This window comes from Myotis brandtii, unplaced genomic scaffold, assembly GCF_000412655.1.
Source record: "Myotis brandtii unplaced genomic scaffold, ASM41265v1 scaffold794, whole genome shotgun sequence".
NCBI lineage: Eukaryota > Metazoa > Chordata > Mammalia > Chiroptera > Vespertilionidae > Myotis > Myotis brandtii.
This window is the reverse complement of record NW_005371198.1, coordinates 1,401,690-1,420,257: the sequence shown is the minus strand read 5'-3', so window position 1 is coordinate 1,420,257 and position 18,568 is coordinate 1,401,690. Positions and strand designations below refer to the sequence as shown.

The following is an 18,568-nucleotide window of genomic DNA, read 5'->3' as shown; positions in this document are numbered from 1 at the left end:
GCACAAATTTTTGTGCACTGGGCCTCTAGTCCTATATAATGATTTCACTATTATAAATGTGCTTTCTACTTATTATAAATGTACTTTTCAGACATGGGTTATAGATTAAAATACTTATCTACTTTAAAATTAATTTCAAGAGTTGTATAATTTATGAAGTTTATAAATCTTCACCTTATGGAATATAAATATATTCTATGCATCAGACTGCCTACTGTAAAATGTGAAAGACAGGAAATGAAATCATTACTTGCAATAATGAGTGCAATAAATGATGGCAGATATTTGTCTACAGCTCAAAAATAAATTTGAACAGTTTTACAAAATACCCAATATTAATTCAATCTAAGATACCACTAATTATAAAACATGGCATTATTTTATGTTCTAGAAAATAATAAGTGTTGCCAATTAAATTGTGACATTGCAAGATACAAGAGTTTCTTAGATGGTAAAATGTGTGTGTTCTGAGATATTCAATGAATGTATCAAGAAGCTAAGTGAGTTTGCTCTAAGATGTTAAAAGGTAAATAGATGTGGCGTTCCTACCTAAACTAAAACATGGTCCTCTAAAACAAATTTTGTGTGAACTGAATTCAGACTCTGTTGACTCGCTTAAATAGCCATTGCAGGATTAGAATTTCTAGAAAAATTTATAAATTTTCTGCCAGAATACTTGAAGAAAAAAGATATTCTCACCTCTCTATTGGCTAATAACACAATAGCAGGAAGAGCTATTATATAAAATGAAAAAAAATCATTATTAACTCAGAAATACTTAATGTGTATAAAATTGTTTTATATGTTCACCCAGATCCTTAAACAAAGATATTTTGTTTCTGTTGATGTTCTCAGAAAATTAGAGTTATTTGCAAAAAGACTCCAAGCAATGAATTAATTTCAATTTCATTAGTTCAGCTGAGGCCATATTTTAATATTTGACTCAACTAATTATTGATATTACCCCAGAGCATGTCCATTCTCCAGGGTCCATAAAAATCCAGACCAGTAGATACCAGAAAAAGTTGTTCAAAATGGTTAACAACTTTTAGAAAAACAATTAGAAATTATATGGGATAGAATTGTATGGTGCATTAATATGTATCTGTTATTGTAATATTAAAATAAATTATACAGGTCAAAAATTAAACAAATATATGAATCAAAACTCAATTTAGGAAGTTGAGCAGAGGAATGTCCTATATTTTAATTTTGATGAACTAGTAAAAGAGTTGAAATTTGTGTATTTCTAAAATTCCTAATTGTCAAAATAATCAATAAAACACATTTAAAAATATTTTAGTTAATGTTTGAAATATTTTTCTTCAAAGAACATTTTTCTAATACCAGTAATGTAGTTTAATAATGAAAATAATAGCATCATGTGATGGAACATTATTTACATGTGCTTTACGATAAATTAGTTAAGTTTCTATTATGTTTATAAAATATAAGCTGAATCTTACTTAGTTGGATATTAGGTAATTGATAATACAGAAATTGTTATTAGTAAAGTAATTTGTTTTTCTGCAGGTTGCACCATTACCATATTTGACTATAAACTCCTTTACAGTGCTATTCTTTAAAGCTTTTTATCTAACATACATTTTTCAATGCATGTGGCCATTATTTTCATTACATATATATAAGCAGTTCATTCAATCAAACTTGGACACAATTTGATCCTCCACCTCAGCATATTATAAACCACATGGATGACTTACCTTATCTTTTCTTTGTTTTTCATCCTGGTATACAGTCCAGTGCTCTCCATCATTGCTGTAAGCTAGTTTGTAGGAGCCTACGAACTGTACATGACCAAAATCTTTAGCTCCTTGTGTAATGATGCCAGTCACTTTGGTAGGGACAAGAAGATCTACCTAAAAAAAGGAAAAGACATAATTTAAATGCCACAATAGAGTCCATTTTACATTTGCAAGTCTCTTGAACTCAGGAGATTAAGAAACATATATGCTAAAGGCAAAATTCCATTGATTATATGTAATTTGAAACTAATGACTACGTTTATTAATGGCTTATAATTTGGATTTTGCCACTGGGGTAAACAGTTTAAAACTTGAACAACCACCTTGACCATTTTAAAAAGATGGTCATTTCAGTGTAACAATCAATTTTATATTAATCTGATTCATCCAGCTGTGCAGTTTTGTGTAACTGAGACAGTTCCGAACTGGCAAGCTTGACCTTCTTGAGACTGGCCATTATCTCCCAGAAATTGTATTATAATTCAATTTCCTGACTTTACTGGTAAATTCATAATAATAAAGTTGTTATGTACACATCAGAAACAAAAATTGTCTTAGATGTTTCAAAATTAAACATTAAATAAAAAGTCAATCCTGTTTCCATGAATTTTAATCAGTTCATCAGTTCATTAATATATAACAAATTAATAGTAATCATTGCCTAATGAAAATCCTCTTTCAGAAAACTACAATCCTGAAAATATTGAGGAGAAAGTCAAGTATTGTTCAAAGATGAAGGGTGACTAAAATATACATTCATGACTTGTGGAATCTGTGTTTATGATGTGTTTGTTCCTGTAAAATATATACTTAAAGGACAAATATATATAATTAAATACCTATGGTGGTTTAGTAAGCATTAAATTCATCAAACTGAAATACAAAAGATAGGGATGATTTTTATCAAAGGATACATAACATTGAATAATTTAGCATTCTCTCTCTTCATTTCCTAATTTATGCATCTTTTCTTACATCATGTGATGCTCATTAAATAAAAAAGGAACAATTTGTTCCCATGTGGACAATTCTTATAAGACCTTTACTTTTTGTTCCTTAATATTTCTTGATCTATGACTTCCTTTCTCCTCTTACAATAGCCACCTACTTCCTCCTACTTCCTATGACTAAGTGCCCTGTTACATCCTTGATCTTATCATCTTTAACTGTCATGATCCCATGTGTGACCTTGGTTGCTTTCAACCACTATGTCCTTTTGTTTCTATTTCAGATTCTCCATCCTGAGATGTTCATAGCCACAAATAGACAGTCATGGGTCAGATACAGGTCATGAATGAGAAGAGAGGGCTAGGAGAATGCATTGAATAGAGCATATTTAATGACATAGATGCTCATCAAATAAAAATATGAACAAAGTTCCCAATGTTTCACAGCCTAGAAACATTTTCCTAAAAATTCATATAAACTTTTATTTGCTTTTTAAGACATTCTTTAATTAAAAACACAAGGCTCACATTGAGCTTTAATGATTTATTAAAATACGTTAGAAAGTTTAACAAAAACTACAAAATACTGTGCTTCTGTTTTTGCTATTTTCCAAGCATGTACAGTGGGGCCTTGACTTACGAGTGTCCCGACTAATGAGTTTTTTGAGATACCAGCTGTCTCTTGGCCGATTTTTTGCATTGAGTTGACAGAGTAATTTGAGTTAACGAGCTCCTTAACGAGCTCCTTAACGAGCTCCTTAACTAGCTCGGTCTCGGAACAAAATAAACTCGTAAGTCAAGGCCCCACTGTATTAAAAACCTTGTGCATCCAATAGCAATGCAGGGTGGCAAAACTGTGGTAACCTGGGAAGGAAACTTACTGCCTCACACTATACTAAGTGCTTTCTTGTATGTGTTTATCGAGCCCCCTCAGCAACCCTGTACGATGGGGTATTCTCTTCACTTTAGGGATGAGGGAATAGATGTCTAACATAACTTGAGTCAAAGATAAACAGTGAGTAAATGAAGGATCCCAGAGTCAAATCCATGTCTTTCTCATTCAAAGTTCCGCCATACATAGAGATTCTCGGTCCATGATCTTTTCCCACTCTCTGTGACTATTTCAGGAATTTCTGAGGCATCTCAAAGCTTTCTCATCACACTCATCAAATTTACAGCAACTCTAAGCCCTAGACAAAAACAATCCTGGCTTTACAATACTGGGATAGCAGCCTTGTTTTCTAACACGAATTTCCACTCTTTTCTTCAGCTGTTGAAGCTTAAAAATATGGATTGCTTTTGTTGTCCTAATTCCAAATTTAATTGTGCTGAGACACGTAGACATAGCTGCTGGTCTTCAAAGTGTACTTGATGCTGCTAACACTCAGTAAATGGAAACACACACACACACTCACACACACTGGGATAGCAGCCTTGTTTTCTAACACGAATTTCCACTCTTTTCTTCAGCTGTTGAAGCTTAAAAATATGGATTGCTTTTGTTGTCCTAATTCCAAATTTAATTGTGCTGAGACACGTAGACATAGCTGCTGGTCTTCAAAGTGTACTTGATGCTGCTAACACTCAGTAAATGGAAACACACACACACTCACACACACTCTCTGTCTCTCTTACAGTGCTCTGAGTCAATGTTTGCCGTCAAGACTATAAACACACAGGAACTCAAACTGCCTCCAAGAATATGAACACCTCCAGGGTGAGATTCCTCACTCCCTAAACTTCCTATATAGTCGTTAGCTGACATGACGCAATGAGGAGACTTATAGCATCTCTTTTTCTGTAGCGTTTCTTAGAGTCAGCGGGGCTTCCTGCTGGGAGGAGATGTTTTCTCTTTCAGTTGTATGTCTTGGCTCTTTCTAACAGATAGGGTTTTCTCCTGCTGTAACTGCTCCCCTTCTCCAGTTTTTTTTTTAATTTAGAAATGTTTTTCTTTTTTTTTTCTTTTGCAGTTAAGTTAACTTCTTGACTTAAATAGTCACCAATCTGTTTCAAGCTGGATCTTGTCCTAAAATTTGTTACATTAAACTTAGAATATCAGGCTTAAGCAAACCCCTTTTCACTATAAAAATAATCAGCACCCCACACATGTCATGAGGTTGCTGCAACAGGGCATATTCAGATCTCACTCTGAGACAGGCTCATGCACATATCACCCTCATGCTCAGCATGCAGGAGGATCCCAGAAAAGCCTGTTCCTCTGGACCAATGCTTACCCCGAGCCCAGGACCACTCTGCGCTCTTGCAGATCTTCTGAGTTAAAGTTGTACTGTAAACGTGTTGGACAAAGTGCCTTCTGCTGTTTCAAACCCTCACCTCTCAAGGTCTGGCTCAAGTAGAGCAGGTTATTTAGGGCTCTGAGCTGGCACATGGGTAGACTTGTGGCTTTGGTGCACTGCACTTCCTATCGGGATCTGTATTAAATATGCCTTGTAAGTAATGGTTCCTCAATAAAGGTTTTGCTGGATTGAGAGAGAACTACTTCCTAAGCATGTTCCATGGATAAGAATCAACCTATCGCTAAAGGTGCCACAATATAGCATAGCAGACAATGCTAATGGCCTTTCTCTCGTTTCTCCACCCAGAATTATATTACTGGTCAAGGAAACACAGTGTCATGGTGGTAACAACCAATTTTTAGTGGGAAGGCAACTGTTTAAAACTGTCTCTGTTCTTCAGGAACGTGATTGTGAGAGGCAACACATAATAGTGAAGCGGTGGTCTGCTTCCCAATCTGCTCTGCCCTTACTAGCTATCTGCCCCTGGGCAGGTTACCTTACCTCTCTGCACCTCAATTTCTTCATCTGAAAAATGAAGATAATAGTCCATAGGATTTATGTGGATTTAATGAGTTAATATGTATTAAGTGTGTAAAATAATATATAGAATATAGTCAGAGCAATATAAGGCTTTGATAACAAACAGCAAATAAACCTGAGGAAAGAATCTAGTATGAGTTTTTGAACAACTTATTAGAAGCATAAATATAGAAATAGAAAAACTGGTGGCCAGATTGTCCTAAGAGCAACTTCTAGATTGTAGTATATTTTGGTCACCTTCTCAGGATATATACAAAGACAGTTGTTCTATTTTTACTTAAAGTAGAGAAAATTTGAATCAACTGAAATTCTCATTCATGTATAAAATGCTTAACTAAACATAATATAATTAATTGTATGGAATGTTGTGCACCCCCACTTGAATACTGACTATATTACAATAGGGAATGGCTCCAAAATAATATTAGAAGAGAAAATTATATTATACATTATAGTGATTTTTTTCTTTTAATTGTAAGTGTGGAAAAATGAGAGGATACATAGAGAAGCTCAGATGATATATGAGTATTGCAAGAGGATTATGTAGGAATATAACTTTTTTATTGTAAAATGTCCTGTAATTTCCTAGCAAAGCATATTTGTAGAGTCTAACTTAGAAAAACAGTGTAGAATAACTAAGAGCATTTGTTTGAAAAAGGTCAAGATAAGCTACATTTCAAGTATCTGCATAACACCCTGACAGATGGCTCCCTGGAAGAAGATAGGGAAGACTAGGAAAGTCATGATTTTCATGGAGCTGTTTCTAAAGGGTGATGAAAATGAAAAGTGCTACAGATCAATAAGTGTGCAGAGAGTGAACAAAAAGGCCAAAGAGATTTATCACAGAAATATGCCAGCCAGCTGCATCTAAAATGCTCTAGTTTTTGCTTTTATGTTGTATCAATTATTTTGGATTATATATTTTATAACTTCATGGAGATTTGCAAAATTAACTCATTAAATAGAAATAACTTTGAATCTAATATGATAATGTAGTATTTAAAATAGAATTATGGGTAAAATATTTAGGTAACATTTTGGTTTAAACAAAGAATTTTCACCTCAACATTACATGAAACAATTGTATATAATCCTAGCTATGTTAAGGCACATAATTAATTGTGTTTGGCATTTGAACAATATTGTTAGTTATCAAGTGTTGGTTATACTTTCAGTCCATATTTTCAGGCCTACTAGTTAATGTCATCAACTTATTATGAACTGTTTTCCAACCCCTTATCCGATATGCTTTAGTAACTCTAAGGTTATGGGTTCAGAACCTTAAAATATTATATGAGGCCTGATAAATCCACTCATTCTAACACTCATCATTTGCATTCCTCCCTTTCTAAAAAAGTTTTAAATTCCAGTAATATTTTAAAACTTTTACTATAGCAATTGCTTTTTCCCTATGGAATTTTAAAACTATGACCACTTTTACAAAAGAAAAAAGATACCACAAAATAACCTTTCAAAGGACAGAGGAATTTACAGTTTTACTGATGTTTTGTAATGTGGCTTTTACATGTGAAACCATTATAACATGTGTATAGTGTCATAAACAAGCTTTCCAAGCCCAGGTGATCACCCAGGAGTGTGTTTTGTAGGACACCTGGCATACTGTAGACATTCCAAATATCCAGGCATCATCTGCCCTCAATTCAAAATTGAGATTATTCTGTACTTAACAATTACCTGCAATTATAACATGAACAGCACCATATGTCAACTGAGCTGCTCCCCATGATTGTTGTCAGTTCATAACTATTAACTTTTCCAAAGTTCACGTATACATGTAGTTCAACTCATATTTTAACTAAGATTTGGAGACAGCATAATAATTATTAATATTTCATACTTTGTAATAATATTTCTCATTATAAAAGTAATACATGATATGAAAAGTACTGAGAAATACTAAGAAGAAATATTTTAAAAATCTCTACCTCACTAGCAAATATAATCAATGTTTTTTACTCCCCCATAAACATGGATTTTTTTTTTAGACAAACTTGTTGAACTTGGCATTTGAACAATTTTGGTTACCAGGTGTTGATTGCACTTTTATTCCATATTTGTAGGTTAATTAGTTTATTCTTCTTTTTCATAATATTTCACTGGTAATTCTCTATATCAATAAACTACTTTAAAGGTATTTTTGTCCTAACAAGCTGTTTTAAGGATTTACCACAATCATTTATTTACTGTAAAACATTTACTTCTCCCTGTACCCTTAATTTATTTTCTTTTAAAATCAGTAGTTCCATGAAATACTAGTCCTTTCATTTGGTCACCTATCTCACATAGGATAAATTAATGAATGGAATTAAGATTATTTGGTCAAAGGATATGAAAAATAGATTCATTATAGAAACATAAATGTAATAAACATCCATTGTAGAAATTTCAGGTGATGCAAAGAGATATAAGAAATCCAGATAAAATAACCTATACTTCTACTACCCAGGGTCTTATTGTCATCTTGATATTCATATTAGACATTTGCTCTTCCCATATGTGTTCATTCAACAAATTCACAATATAATGTAGTTTTGTAATTTGTGTTTTTTCACTTACTGTATGTTATATCTATAGTAATGAAAGTATAATATGCTAATTAGACTGGACAGTCGAACAACCTTCCGGACATCATTCCGGATGTCCTTCCGGACAATGCTGCAGCAGAGGGGGCTGAGGCAAAGGTGTTTAGGGGCAATCAGACAGGCAGGTGAACAATTAGAGGCGATCATGTAGGTAGGCGAGTGGTTAGGGGCAATCAGGCAGGCAGGCCAGCAGTCAGGAGCCAGCCGTCCCAGATTGTGAGAGGGATATTCGTTAGGGGCAATCAGGCAGGCAGGTGAACAGTTAGAGGCGATCATGTAGGTAGGCGAGTGGTTAGGGGCAATCAGGCAGGCAGGCCAGCAGTTAGGAGCCAGAGGTCCCAGATTGTGAGAGGGATATCCGAGGGGTCCTGGATTGCGAGAGGGTTCAGGCCGGGCTGAGCTCCACCCGCCTGAATTTTGTGCACCAGGCCTCTAGTATAATAATAATTTGTAATGGCTGTGAAATATTCTCTATTATGGATACATATATACATATGAATATTACTTGACCAGTATACAATTGATATTTTTTCATTTGTTCCCAATTCTTTTTCATCAGTAAAAATCTGGAATGAACATAACTTTGCTCATTGGTACAACCGTTTCTTTAAAGGTATGAAGACCTGCCATTTTAAAATGATATGCGTTGTTTCACATGTCTCCAGAAAGATGATACACTTCTAATGGCAGTATATGAACGTTGAACATTTTTTTCTCTACATATTCACCATTCCTATCTATGTATATAAAGAGGTAATATACTAATTGGTGCTAATGGTGTCACAGTCACGACCGCTAAGGAGGAGGCTGCCTGCACATGTGTGGTGGGGCGTTGCTCTCGGAGATGGGGTGGAAGCCGGGAGGCGCCTGGAGGAGGCCCGTGCCCACCAGGGCACGGGTGAGAGCCTGTAGCAGCCCCCTCACCAGTCCTTCACCACCCACCGCTCACACTCAGAGCGCCCCAATGCTCACCTGCCTGGGGAAGGAGCACAGTGCAGCAGGTGGGAGGTTTCTACGCTCTCCTCCTGTGCCATGACGGGGTAGAGCCACTGCGTAGCTCCAGAGACGGGGCGGAAGTGGGGAGGCACCTGGAGAAGGTGGGACCAGCCCGGGGGCCACGCGATTTCGCATGCTGGGCTCCTGTCAAAATTCTACAATTTTGACAATTTGAAAAATGAAATATTTTACATTTAGTATATAAATTATAATTGAAATTTACACATTTCTAATTGTTCACTCTCACTAGTAGATACATAGAGTCTCTTTAATGTCTTTTATCCATTACCTATTAGATTAGAGATTTTCTCTTTGTTTTTGTTTTTTTTAAACTATTTATGTAGCATAAATACTGGCTTCTGATATTTGTTGCTTTTTTCCCAATTTACAGTCATTAATTTTATGTTTACACTCTAGTTTTTAAATTTTTTATATTTAAATTTATTAATCACTCCCTCAGTAATTGTATATTTGTCTATGCCTATAAAGAACATAATTAAACCAGTTAAAATTATTTATATGTTCTATAATTTCCTCTGGGCTTTCTAAATTTATTTCCCTTCCTTCCTTCCTTCCTTCCTTCCTTCCTTCCTTCCTTCCTTCCTTTTTCCTTCCTCTTCCTTCCTCCTTCTACATCTAAACCATCTTCACTTTATGTCCATATGTCATGTGATATAAAGTTCATACTTAATTTTTTTCATTAGAATGTAATTCTTTCAACATTCGAATAAAATATTCCATTTTTGTCCCCCTCCCACCCTGGCTGATAGTTACAAAGTTTACTCTTTATTCTTGAAATTATTATTACTACTCATCACTGTCATCACCAACAGATACCAGGATACCAGAATCTATCTTTTTTAAAAAAATTCTTTATTGTTTAAAGTATTACATATGAATCCTTTTTCCCCCATTGACCTCTATTACTTGACCAGTATACAATTGATATTTTTTCATTTGTTCCCAATTCTTTTTCATCAGTAAAAATCTGGAATGAACATAACTTTGCTCATTGGTACAACCGTTTCTTTAAAGGTATGAAGACCTGCCATTTTAAAATGATATGCGTTGTTTCACATGTCTCCAGAAAGATGATACACTTCTAATGGCAGTATATGAATGTTGAACATTTTTTTCTCTACATATTCACCATTCCTATCTATGTATATAAAGAGGTAATATACTAATTGGTGCTAATGGTGTCACAGTCACGACCGCTAAGGAGGAGGCTGCCTGCACATGTGTGGTGGGGCGTTGCTCTCGGAGATGGGGTGGAAGCCGGGAGGCACCTGGAGGAGGCCCGTGCCCGCCAGGGCGCGGGTGAGAGCCTGTAGCAGCCCCCTCACCAGTCCTTCACCACCCCCCGCCCACACTCAGAGCGCCCCAATGCTCACCTGCCTGGGGAAGGAGCACAGTGCAGCAGGTGGGAGGTTTCTATGCTCTCCTCCTGTGCCATGACGGGGTAGAGCCACTGCGTAGCTCCAGAGACGGGGCGGAAGTGGGGAGGCACCTGGAGAAGGTGGGACCAGCCCGAGGCGACTCGAGGGACTGAGGGCGGGGCTTGAAGCGGCCAGAGAAGGCCAGAGGGGTGGGGGGCGGGGCTGGGCCAGGCACACTGAAGCTCTGCATGGAGAGGTTCGGGTGTCAAGGCAAGGCAGCAGGTGGGTAGGTGGACCATGCGATTTTGCGTGCTGGGCTCTTACTATAAAGATAAAATTAATTTTTGTGTATTGCCCTTGTATCCTACAACTTTACTAAGCTCATTTGATAGGAGCTTTTCTATCGATTCTTTGAGAAGTTATCTATAAAGAGAGACAGATTTTATTTAATCTCTTCAACCTGTATGTCTTTTTTTCCCCTTGCCTTATTACACTAGCAAAGACTTCCAGTATGATACTGTATAGGAGTGATGAGGGAAGACATCCCTACCTTGTTCTAGATCTTAAAGAGAATACATTGTTTATTATCATTATCTATCAGGGTAACTTTTTATTTCAAGATAGCCTTTTCTAGGTTAAGAAAGTTCCCTCTATTTCTAGTTTGCTAAGACTTTGATCACAAATTAATGTTAAAATTTATCAAAACCCTTTTCTCCATGAATTAGGATGATCATATGGTTTTTATAGTCTCTTAATATGGTGAATTATGTTGGTTGATATTTGAATATTGTACTAGGCTTGCATTCCTGGAAAACAACACCCATTTAGTCATTTATTATCCTTTCTATGTATTGTTGGATTTGATTTGCCAATATTTTGTCAGTGATTTTTGAGTCTGTATTCATAAAGGATGTTAGTCTCTGGTTTTCTTTTCCTATAATGCCTGTCTGGTTTAGGAATTTTTTTTAAAAAAATTCTTTATTGTTTAAAGTATTATATATGAATCCTTTTCCCCCATTGACCTCTCCCAACTCGTTCCCACCCCCACCCCCACCCCACACATGTCCTCACCCCTCTTACTGACTGTGTCCATGGGTTATGCTTATATGCATCATACAAATCATTTGGTTGATCTCTTCTTCCCCTTCCCCTTCTCCCTGAGGGTGGATGGTCTGTTCGATGCTTCTGTGTTTCTGGATCTATTTTAGTTCATCAGTTTATGTTGTTCATTATATTCCACATATGAGTGAGATCTTGGTGAGAATCTCTTTTATTCCTTTTGGTAAAGTGGGCCCATTCAAGCTGTGGACTCGTTCTGGGAAAAACAGGTGTGCTCAAAAAATTTTCTTGTCTTATGTTTTAAAATATTGCTTCTGCTTCTTTTGGCATCTCTCAATGGAAGGTCAATTACCCAAATACCGGCTCTTCTGATTTTTCCTAATCATAATATTTCTCACTCATTTTTATTTTTTAACTATTCTCCTTTGCATTCTCAGAGTTTCCCATTTTGTCCTTAATATTGTATATTTTATTTTTGAAAATGCAATTTCTACTGTTGATCTTTAAAATTTCCTTAAAGTACATTATTATTAAAGATAGCTTCCTCATCATCTCAACATTTAGCTCAACTCATAGAGAAACTATCTTTATATACATTTTAGTAAGTTATTGTTTCTGTAGACAGTTTTCAATTTTTATAGTTTTTCTTCATACCTTTAGGATGTCTATTTTTTGGTATGCTGCATATTTAAATATACGCCCCACATCATCTTGTTTTCTTTCCCTTTAGTTGAACAGAGAGAGAACAGTCCAGGTGTTTGCCAGCACACTGGTTATAAGGGTTCCCCTTTGCTTCTTACATCTATTAGGCAGTTGTGAGAATTTCCTTTCTTACCTTCAGCTATTCACACTGCCTCCAGCGTTGTTACTAAGGCTCAGTAGATATTTAGGCGCTACAGCTTAGCTAGTCTGAAGGACGAGCCTCTCCTACTCTTGCTGTTTTTCCTCTTAACATAGGGAGGATAACTTATTTTCTTAATAATAGAGAATCCAAAGTATTCTCTTGTCATGTGTAAAATCATAGAGATAGGCAACTTGGTTTTCATTGTTCACTATGCACCTGGCATACACAAGCTGTTTCAATAAACACATATTGAGTGAATCAGTGATGTAACATATAGGCAAAATATATTCTATTCTACTCTGCCAGGTTTGTATTATGGAGAAATGGGTGGGATAGGACTCTGGGAGGTAGAGTACTGGTCACAGCACACAGTTTCTGTTTGGAGGAAAGTGACTATCGGGCCCCCTAGGCCACAGGGCAGACTTTGGGTCTTGGCTACCACTGTTCTGCTCCAGAGGTTGGAATCCTCACACGGCAGTTATAGGGGACTCTGTCCAGATAGCTTGGAAAGTCATCGTCTGACATATTTGAATACATGCTTCATGGATGATATAAAGGAATGAAAGGCTGCAGCAGTCACGACTTAGCAGGTGAATGTGGTAAAAGGAGGTAAGCTCAGCCCAGGAACACTTAAAGTCAGGTTTTCTTTCTGGGTTCCAGAGGAACTTTCCAAATGTAGTTCAAAGGAAAAATTTTAAAAAATAAACCAGGTTTCATTAAAGCTCTATGTGTGAAATAGTTCTAAATGAAAGTCTGTGTCTCAAGATTTTTTCATTACATCTCAAATATGTTTAAAATATAGAAACAACCAAAAGTATGCACACAGTCTGAGTTAATAAATTAAGATTCTAAAGACTGAATCTATTGCCTGGCATTGATTAATTCACTTAAATCATGACATATAAAGGGAAAATAATTTGATTTTCTGTTTTTTTCTTAATGAACAGATCTTTGTAATATTCTGTATAAATCCAATTTTTTGAATTGGTTTGAAAAATTATTTTCAAACATTATAGTTAAAATTAACTAAATTTGACATCAAGCTAACAGATAAGTTCTTACCCAATTTCTCCAAATTCTATTTTAGAAAGAGTAAAATATGTTTGGAAAAAATATATAAAACTTAGAAAATTCTTAAGAAAAATAATGATACTATTCTTTTTAATTCATTGAAAGTGACTTTCTGCTGAGTTCATAAAAAATAAGATCACCTTGGGAGAGCAGAATTAACATACCTTTTATATACCTTTTGGTTGGCAACTTTGACATATTTCATGAATAAGAATTCAGATTTAGTCTAATTGAATTAGTATGAAATTGATAGGGTCATTATTAATTGGTTAATGGAGCTATAATACAAGTCTTTGATCAAAGAGCATAGTGATAATAAATATTATTAAATATTTTCATTATAGCAGTACCAAAGCCCAAATGATGTAGAAAACAAAGAAAATTACTGGTAAATGATTTGCATGTAACTTAGAAAAAAAAAACGACACAACTATAAGTAGAAATCGAAATAGTTTGTTATTTAGTGTTTTTTCATGGCACAGTGAGAGGACAACCTAGGTAAAATTATGTCAGAATCTTTTATAAAGCTAAAGAGTCACCGAACTGGTGATCAAACTTGCATGTATTCCAATACTCAGAATTTGGTTGACTATTCACTTGAAAAGCTGTTTGAATATATATCTTTGACAGCTACTTTACTTAATATAATTTTACCAAGGACATTTGTATTTTGTACACCATTATATATTTTAAAGTCTGACATGTACAAACACAACACATCTATACAAAAATAGTGTGCCAATATGTATATTTGCATAAGTCTTCTTGTTCTGTGACAAATAATAAAAACCATAAGAACTCTGAAAATAAAATATCCACAGAGCAAAGTACACTGCCATAATGGCAAATCACACTGCATATTTTAAATATTAAGAGACCCTTGAAAAATAGGAACGTTGACAGGATACACAATGCAATTTTATGCACCGTGCTTGCCGGAGGAACTGCACATTTTATGTTTATATAAAATTTTGCCATTCTCACAATTTGTAAATCATCTATAGAGTCCTATACATCATTTAGTTTCGTTAGACCAAGTAAACCTGAGTTCTAGATTTTCCAGTCTGAACTGGATATGTGTACACTTTGTGATGATTGATTTTTAGGCTAAAACAACAACAAAGAAACAACATGCAAAGAAACCTAGGTGTCACTTTTTTCTCTTAGTCTTTACAAAAGGAAGTGGAAAGGGCCATAGGCCCATAGCCTCTGAGGAATCAGGCATGAGGTACCTACTTCAAATCGCTTTGGGAAATTGTCATTGTCAACAGCTGAAAAACAGCCCATGTCAGCATGTTGTTCAGAAGTGATTGGAGGGGAAAGCAGGGGAGATGACCCGGCAGGAAGAGAAATAAATGCCTTTGGATTACAGGGTTAAGAACCATTGACACAGAGTGGAATGCCCTAAATGGTGACTTAAGAAAATATTTTATCCAAAGCACAGAATATATATTATAAAAAGAATAGAAATTATTGCCATTCAAATGCATGGTAACACTGTCAGCATTTTATTTGCAGAAGGAAAGTCAAGTCAGGCTCGGATGGATCTGGAAGGGCTGTCTAGTTCATCAATACTTCAGTCACTACAAATTATAAGTGTCAGCTGAGAGAGCTTCCTTAAAGGCCATGGTTATAGATGTCCTCACCGAATATCCATAAAATCAGCATGTTTTATTTATTTATATTAATTTATTTATGGCATAAAAACCTTATCTATATTCTTCCACTGTTATTGATACTAATTTCCACTTGTTTTGTTCCCAAGTGGAAATAAGGAGCAGCTGTTGTATATAGGAAACTCCAATCTCATCAAGCTTCTCCTTTAGGTGTCAATATTTATTTACATTTATTTACATTTATTTTCCTCAATATAATGTCCAAGGTCATTTGAGCTTATTAAGTGGCAGAATATAAAATGGGTGCTGGATGCTGATGAAATCTGAATACTATCTAATGAACATTTTTAATTAAGTTCTACAGTACAATGTGGCCTTTATCTATAATAATAAAAGGGTAATATGCTAATTAAATCAGACATCATTCCGGATGTCATTCCGGACATCCTTCTGGATGAAGCCAGGGTTTGAGGGAAGCCCGGGTCTGAGTGCCTGCCGTCAGCAGGAGGGAAGCAAGCCCGGGTTCTGGGTGCCAGAGGGAAGCCTGTGCCGGCAGCTGGGGGAAGGAAGGCCTACTCTTGCATGAATTTCATGCATCGGGCCTCTAGTATATCTATAATAGAGCTGAAAGTAGGAATATACCTATAAATTATAATGTTATGGTTTGCTTATACAATATGTAACTTTCATAATGTAATGTTCTTCTTGATTTCATGTGAACAATAAAGATGCTCATTCTTTCCTCCTTTGGAGAAGTGACTATATTGAAGGGATTTTTGTATATCCGTGTGTCAGAACATGGGCTATTTCTGTGTGCAGTCAGCTCTAAACAATCTCATATTTTTAAAATCTCACTCTTAAACTCTAAAACTGTCCATGCACTATATTTTCAATTACTGTAATGTAGATCATAAACCATAGTTTTAAATTAGGTATGGAATTAATAAATTACTTGGAACAAACTCATTATATTAAGCTTATTATTTTTTTTGCATATGTATTCAAGATTTTAAACACTCCCTAAGTTAGAGCTCACTTCATTGAAGAACCACTTATAGATTTATTTTATTTTGTGCTTTATTTTATGTTTTTCCATCACCATTTATCCCTCCTCTTGCTTCAGCAATCACCACTATTTTCCAGAATTTAAATAAATTTCATGAGACACCCCTCCATGGCTGAACATCTTTACAATAACTGTCTTTGATATCCCATCTGGAACCTGAGACACAAAGCTGCTGATATTTTAAATATAATTTGCAAAAACACAAGTGACACAAACAGAAAATAGAGATACTATAAGTACTTAAGGATCCTGGTAGCCAAATATATTTTAATAAAGTTCAAATACTGATTTAAAGAGAAATCATGTAGAAATTATTAGATAGAATGACAATAAAAATATAACTTCAGAAATTTCTTTACAATGAAACTGCTGTCATCACAATTAGCTAGCTAATATTAATAATAGGAGGAAAGCAAAGGGGAGGTCAGACAATATAAGCATGGTCATTCGGGCAGCTGTACCAGGAAGCTGAGACTTCACACTCCCCACCAGTCCATTCCTTGTCAATCACTGGGGAAGGAATCAAACAATGGGGGAAATGGACACATGCGCAGTGAAGTTAGCATGACATAGGAAAGGTGCTTGCCTGTCAGTCTTACCTGTGTAAAAGATTATTGGTTAGAGGGGCAGAGCTACTGCAAGTGCAGGGAATCCTGAAGGGTTAGTTGGTTAAATTCCCAGTTATAATCCCCAAAGACTTATCTCTCTCTTGCATGCTCTTGTACTCTTGTTTCTCACTTGCTCCACGACCTGCACTTGACCATGCACTAGCCTGCCATGTGGACCCCACACGCAATGACTTGTAGCTGGGAAGACAAGCTAACCTAGTCAGATGCTGGACTGGACTGTGCTTTAGTATGGAGTGGGAACTCTGGGCAGTGACTTTAATTCTGGTACTGTGGGAGGCAAGATTGGACTTTTTCCATGGGAGGACTGAGAGAGATGGGACCTTGAAGACCCACACAAATAAATATCATTCATTCTCCCCTGCAAGTCTCAGAAAATTCTTTTTCTTGTGACATTGCAAGAATTCTATTTCTAATAGTAACAGGAGGTAAGAAAAAAAAGGAACATATGTAATGCGTTCAACAATAAAGGTTTATAAAAAAAAGATACCTAATTTTCTCCAGTAATGGACACTGTTGATGTAACAAAAATTCAAACCTGTAAAGAATTTTTGTGAGTTTATTTGAGCTAAACTGTTGACAATTGACAGGAAGCAGAATCTCAACGCATTGAGACAATGCTTTGGAGAATGGTGGTTTTTCACCTATTTTTATAAATACCATCAAAGGAGGAGACATAAGTGGTTAAATGAAATCCATTAGTGATAGATTAGGGAGGTGGTAGAAAGCAAAGTGTGTGTGTGTGTGCTTGGGGTGGGGGGTGGTTATAACCTCTGGGACTGGATAAAAAGTAAAATGATAGACACATGCTTCTTTTACATAGGTGGGTACAGGATAGTTAACAGTCAACAATGATAACAATAACAATGAGGGAATCTGTGGTCTCCCCCTGGCTCATTGGTTGTTCCCTGAGGGGTCCAGAAAAAGGGAATTTACAAGTTACCCTGACATTCCACAGGTATGTTATAGATGCAAAAGGACAATAGATGCAGTTAAGATCAGAGTTGATCTTTATTAGGGAAGATACCAGCATAGGACATGACTACACACCATAGACTGCTTCTTAATGTAAAGTTTTCATTTCAGACCATCCTTTGTGGTTACTTTTGGTCTCAGAGTTTGCAAGGCCACCATGCAGGCCTTTCCTGAACTAGTCAGGTTAGCATGTGGCCCCTTTTCATCCACAACACTGTATATTTAGCTTTGAAATATCACCCCAAACACATTAAATCTTACAATAAAAAATAACATAATTAGACCATTTCTGAATTGTTTTAAAGAAATTTTGCTTGCCCACAATATTGTAACTCTATGCCTAACAAAAGCAAGAGTACTTAAGTACTTAAAATCTAAGCTCTATTTTATTTTTCAGCATTTCACGTAACTTCTTTTTATTAATACAGCTATACCACGAACATTGAGCCATTCATTTTAAAGAATGACTTTTTCCTGTTAGCTGAATTTATTTTGTATAATTTGTTTTCGTATTTCTGCATTTTTGCTGCCTTTGGCATAAAATAACTATGGCAAAATCATGTAAACACATAATAACAATGAAATCTGTAATACTTCATAAATAATATTACAAAACTAAGTTTTCATAATGATAAACAGGTAAGGAAACTAAATATAATTACATTGTCTCCTATAAATGTTATCATTTTCTTATTATAAGTGTTACAAAAAGAAATCCAACCTGTGCAACTTAAAGATTTTTTAAAACCATGCATAAGAGTAACAAAACATATATATATATAT

At 35.5% G+C, this 18,568-nt stretch overlaps 1 protein-coding gene across 1 annotated transcript in view; it reads right to left on the bottom strand.

Annotated features, from left to right (window-relative positions):
- EDIL3 (EGF-like repeats and discoidin I-like domains 3) overlaps positions 1-18,568 on the bottom strand; it is a 404,766-nt gene that overhangs the window by 26,197 nt on the left and 360,001 nt on the right. Inside the window, exon 10 of the mRNA XM_014531211.1 lies at positions 1,725-1,880. Within this exon, the coding sequence (XP_014386697.1) occupies positions 1,725-1,880 (156 nt within the window). The remainder of the gene's footprint in view (positions 1-1,724; positions 1,881-18,568) is intronic.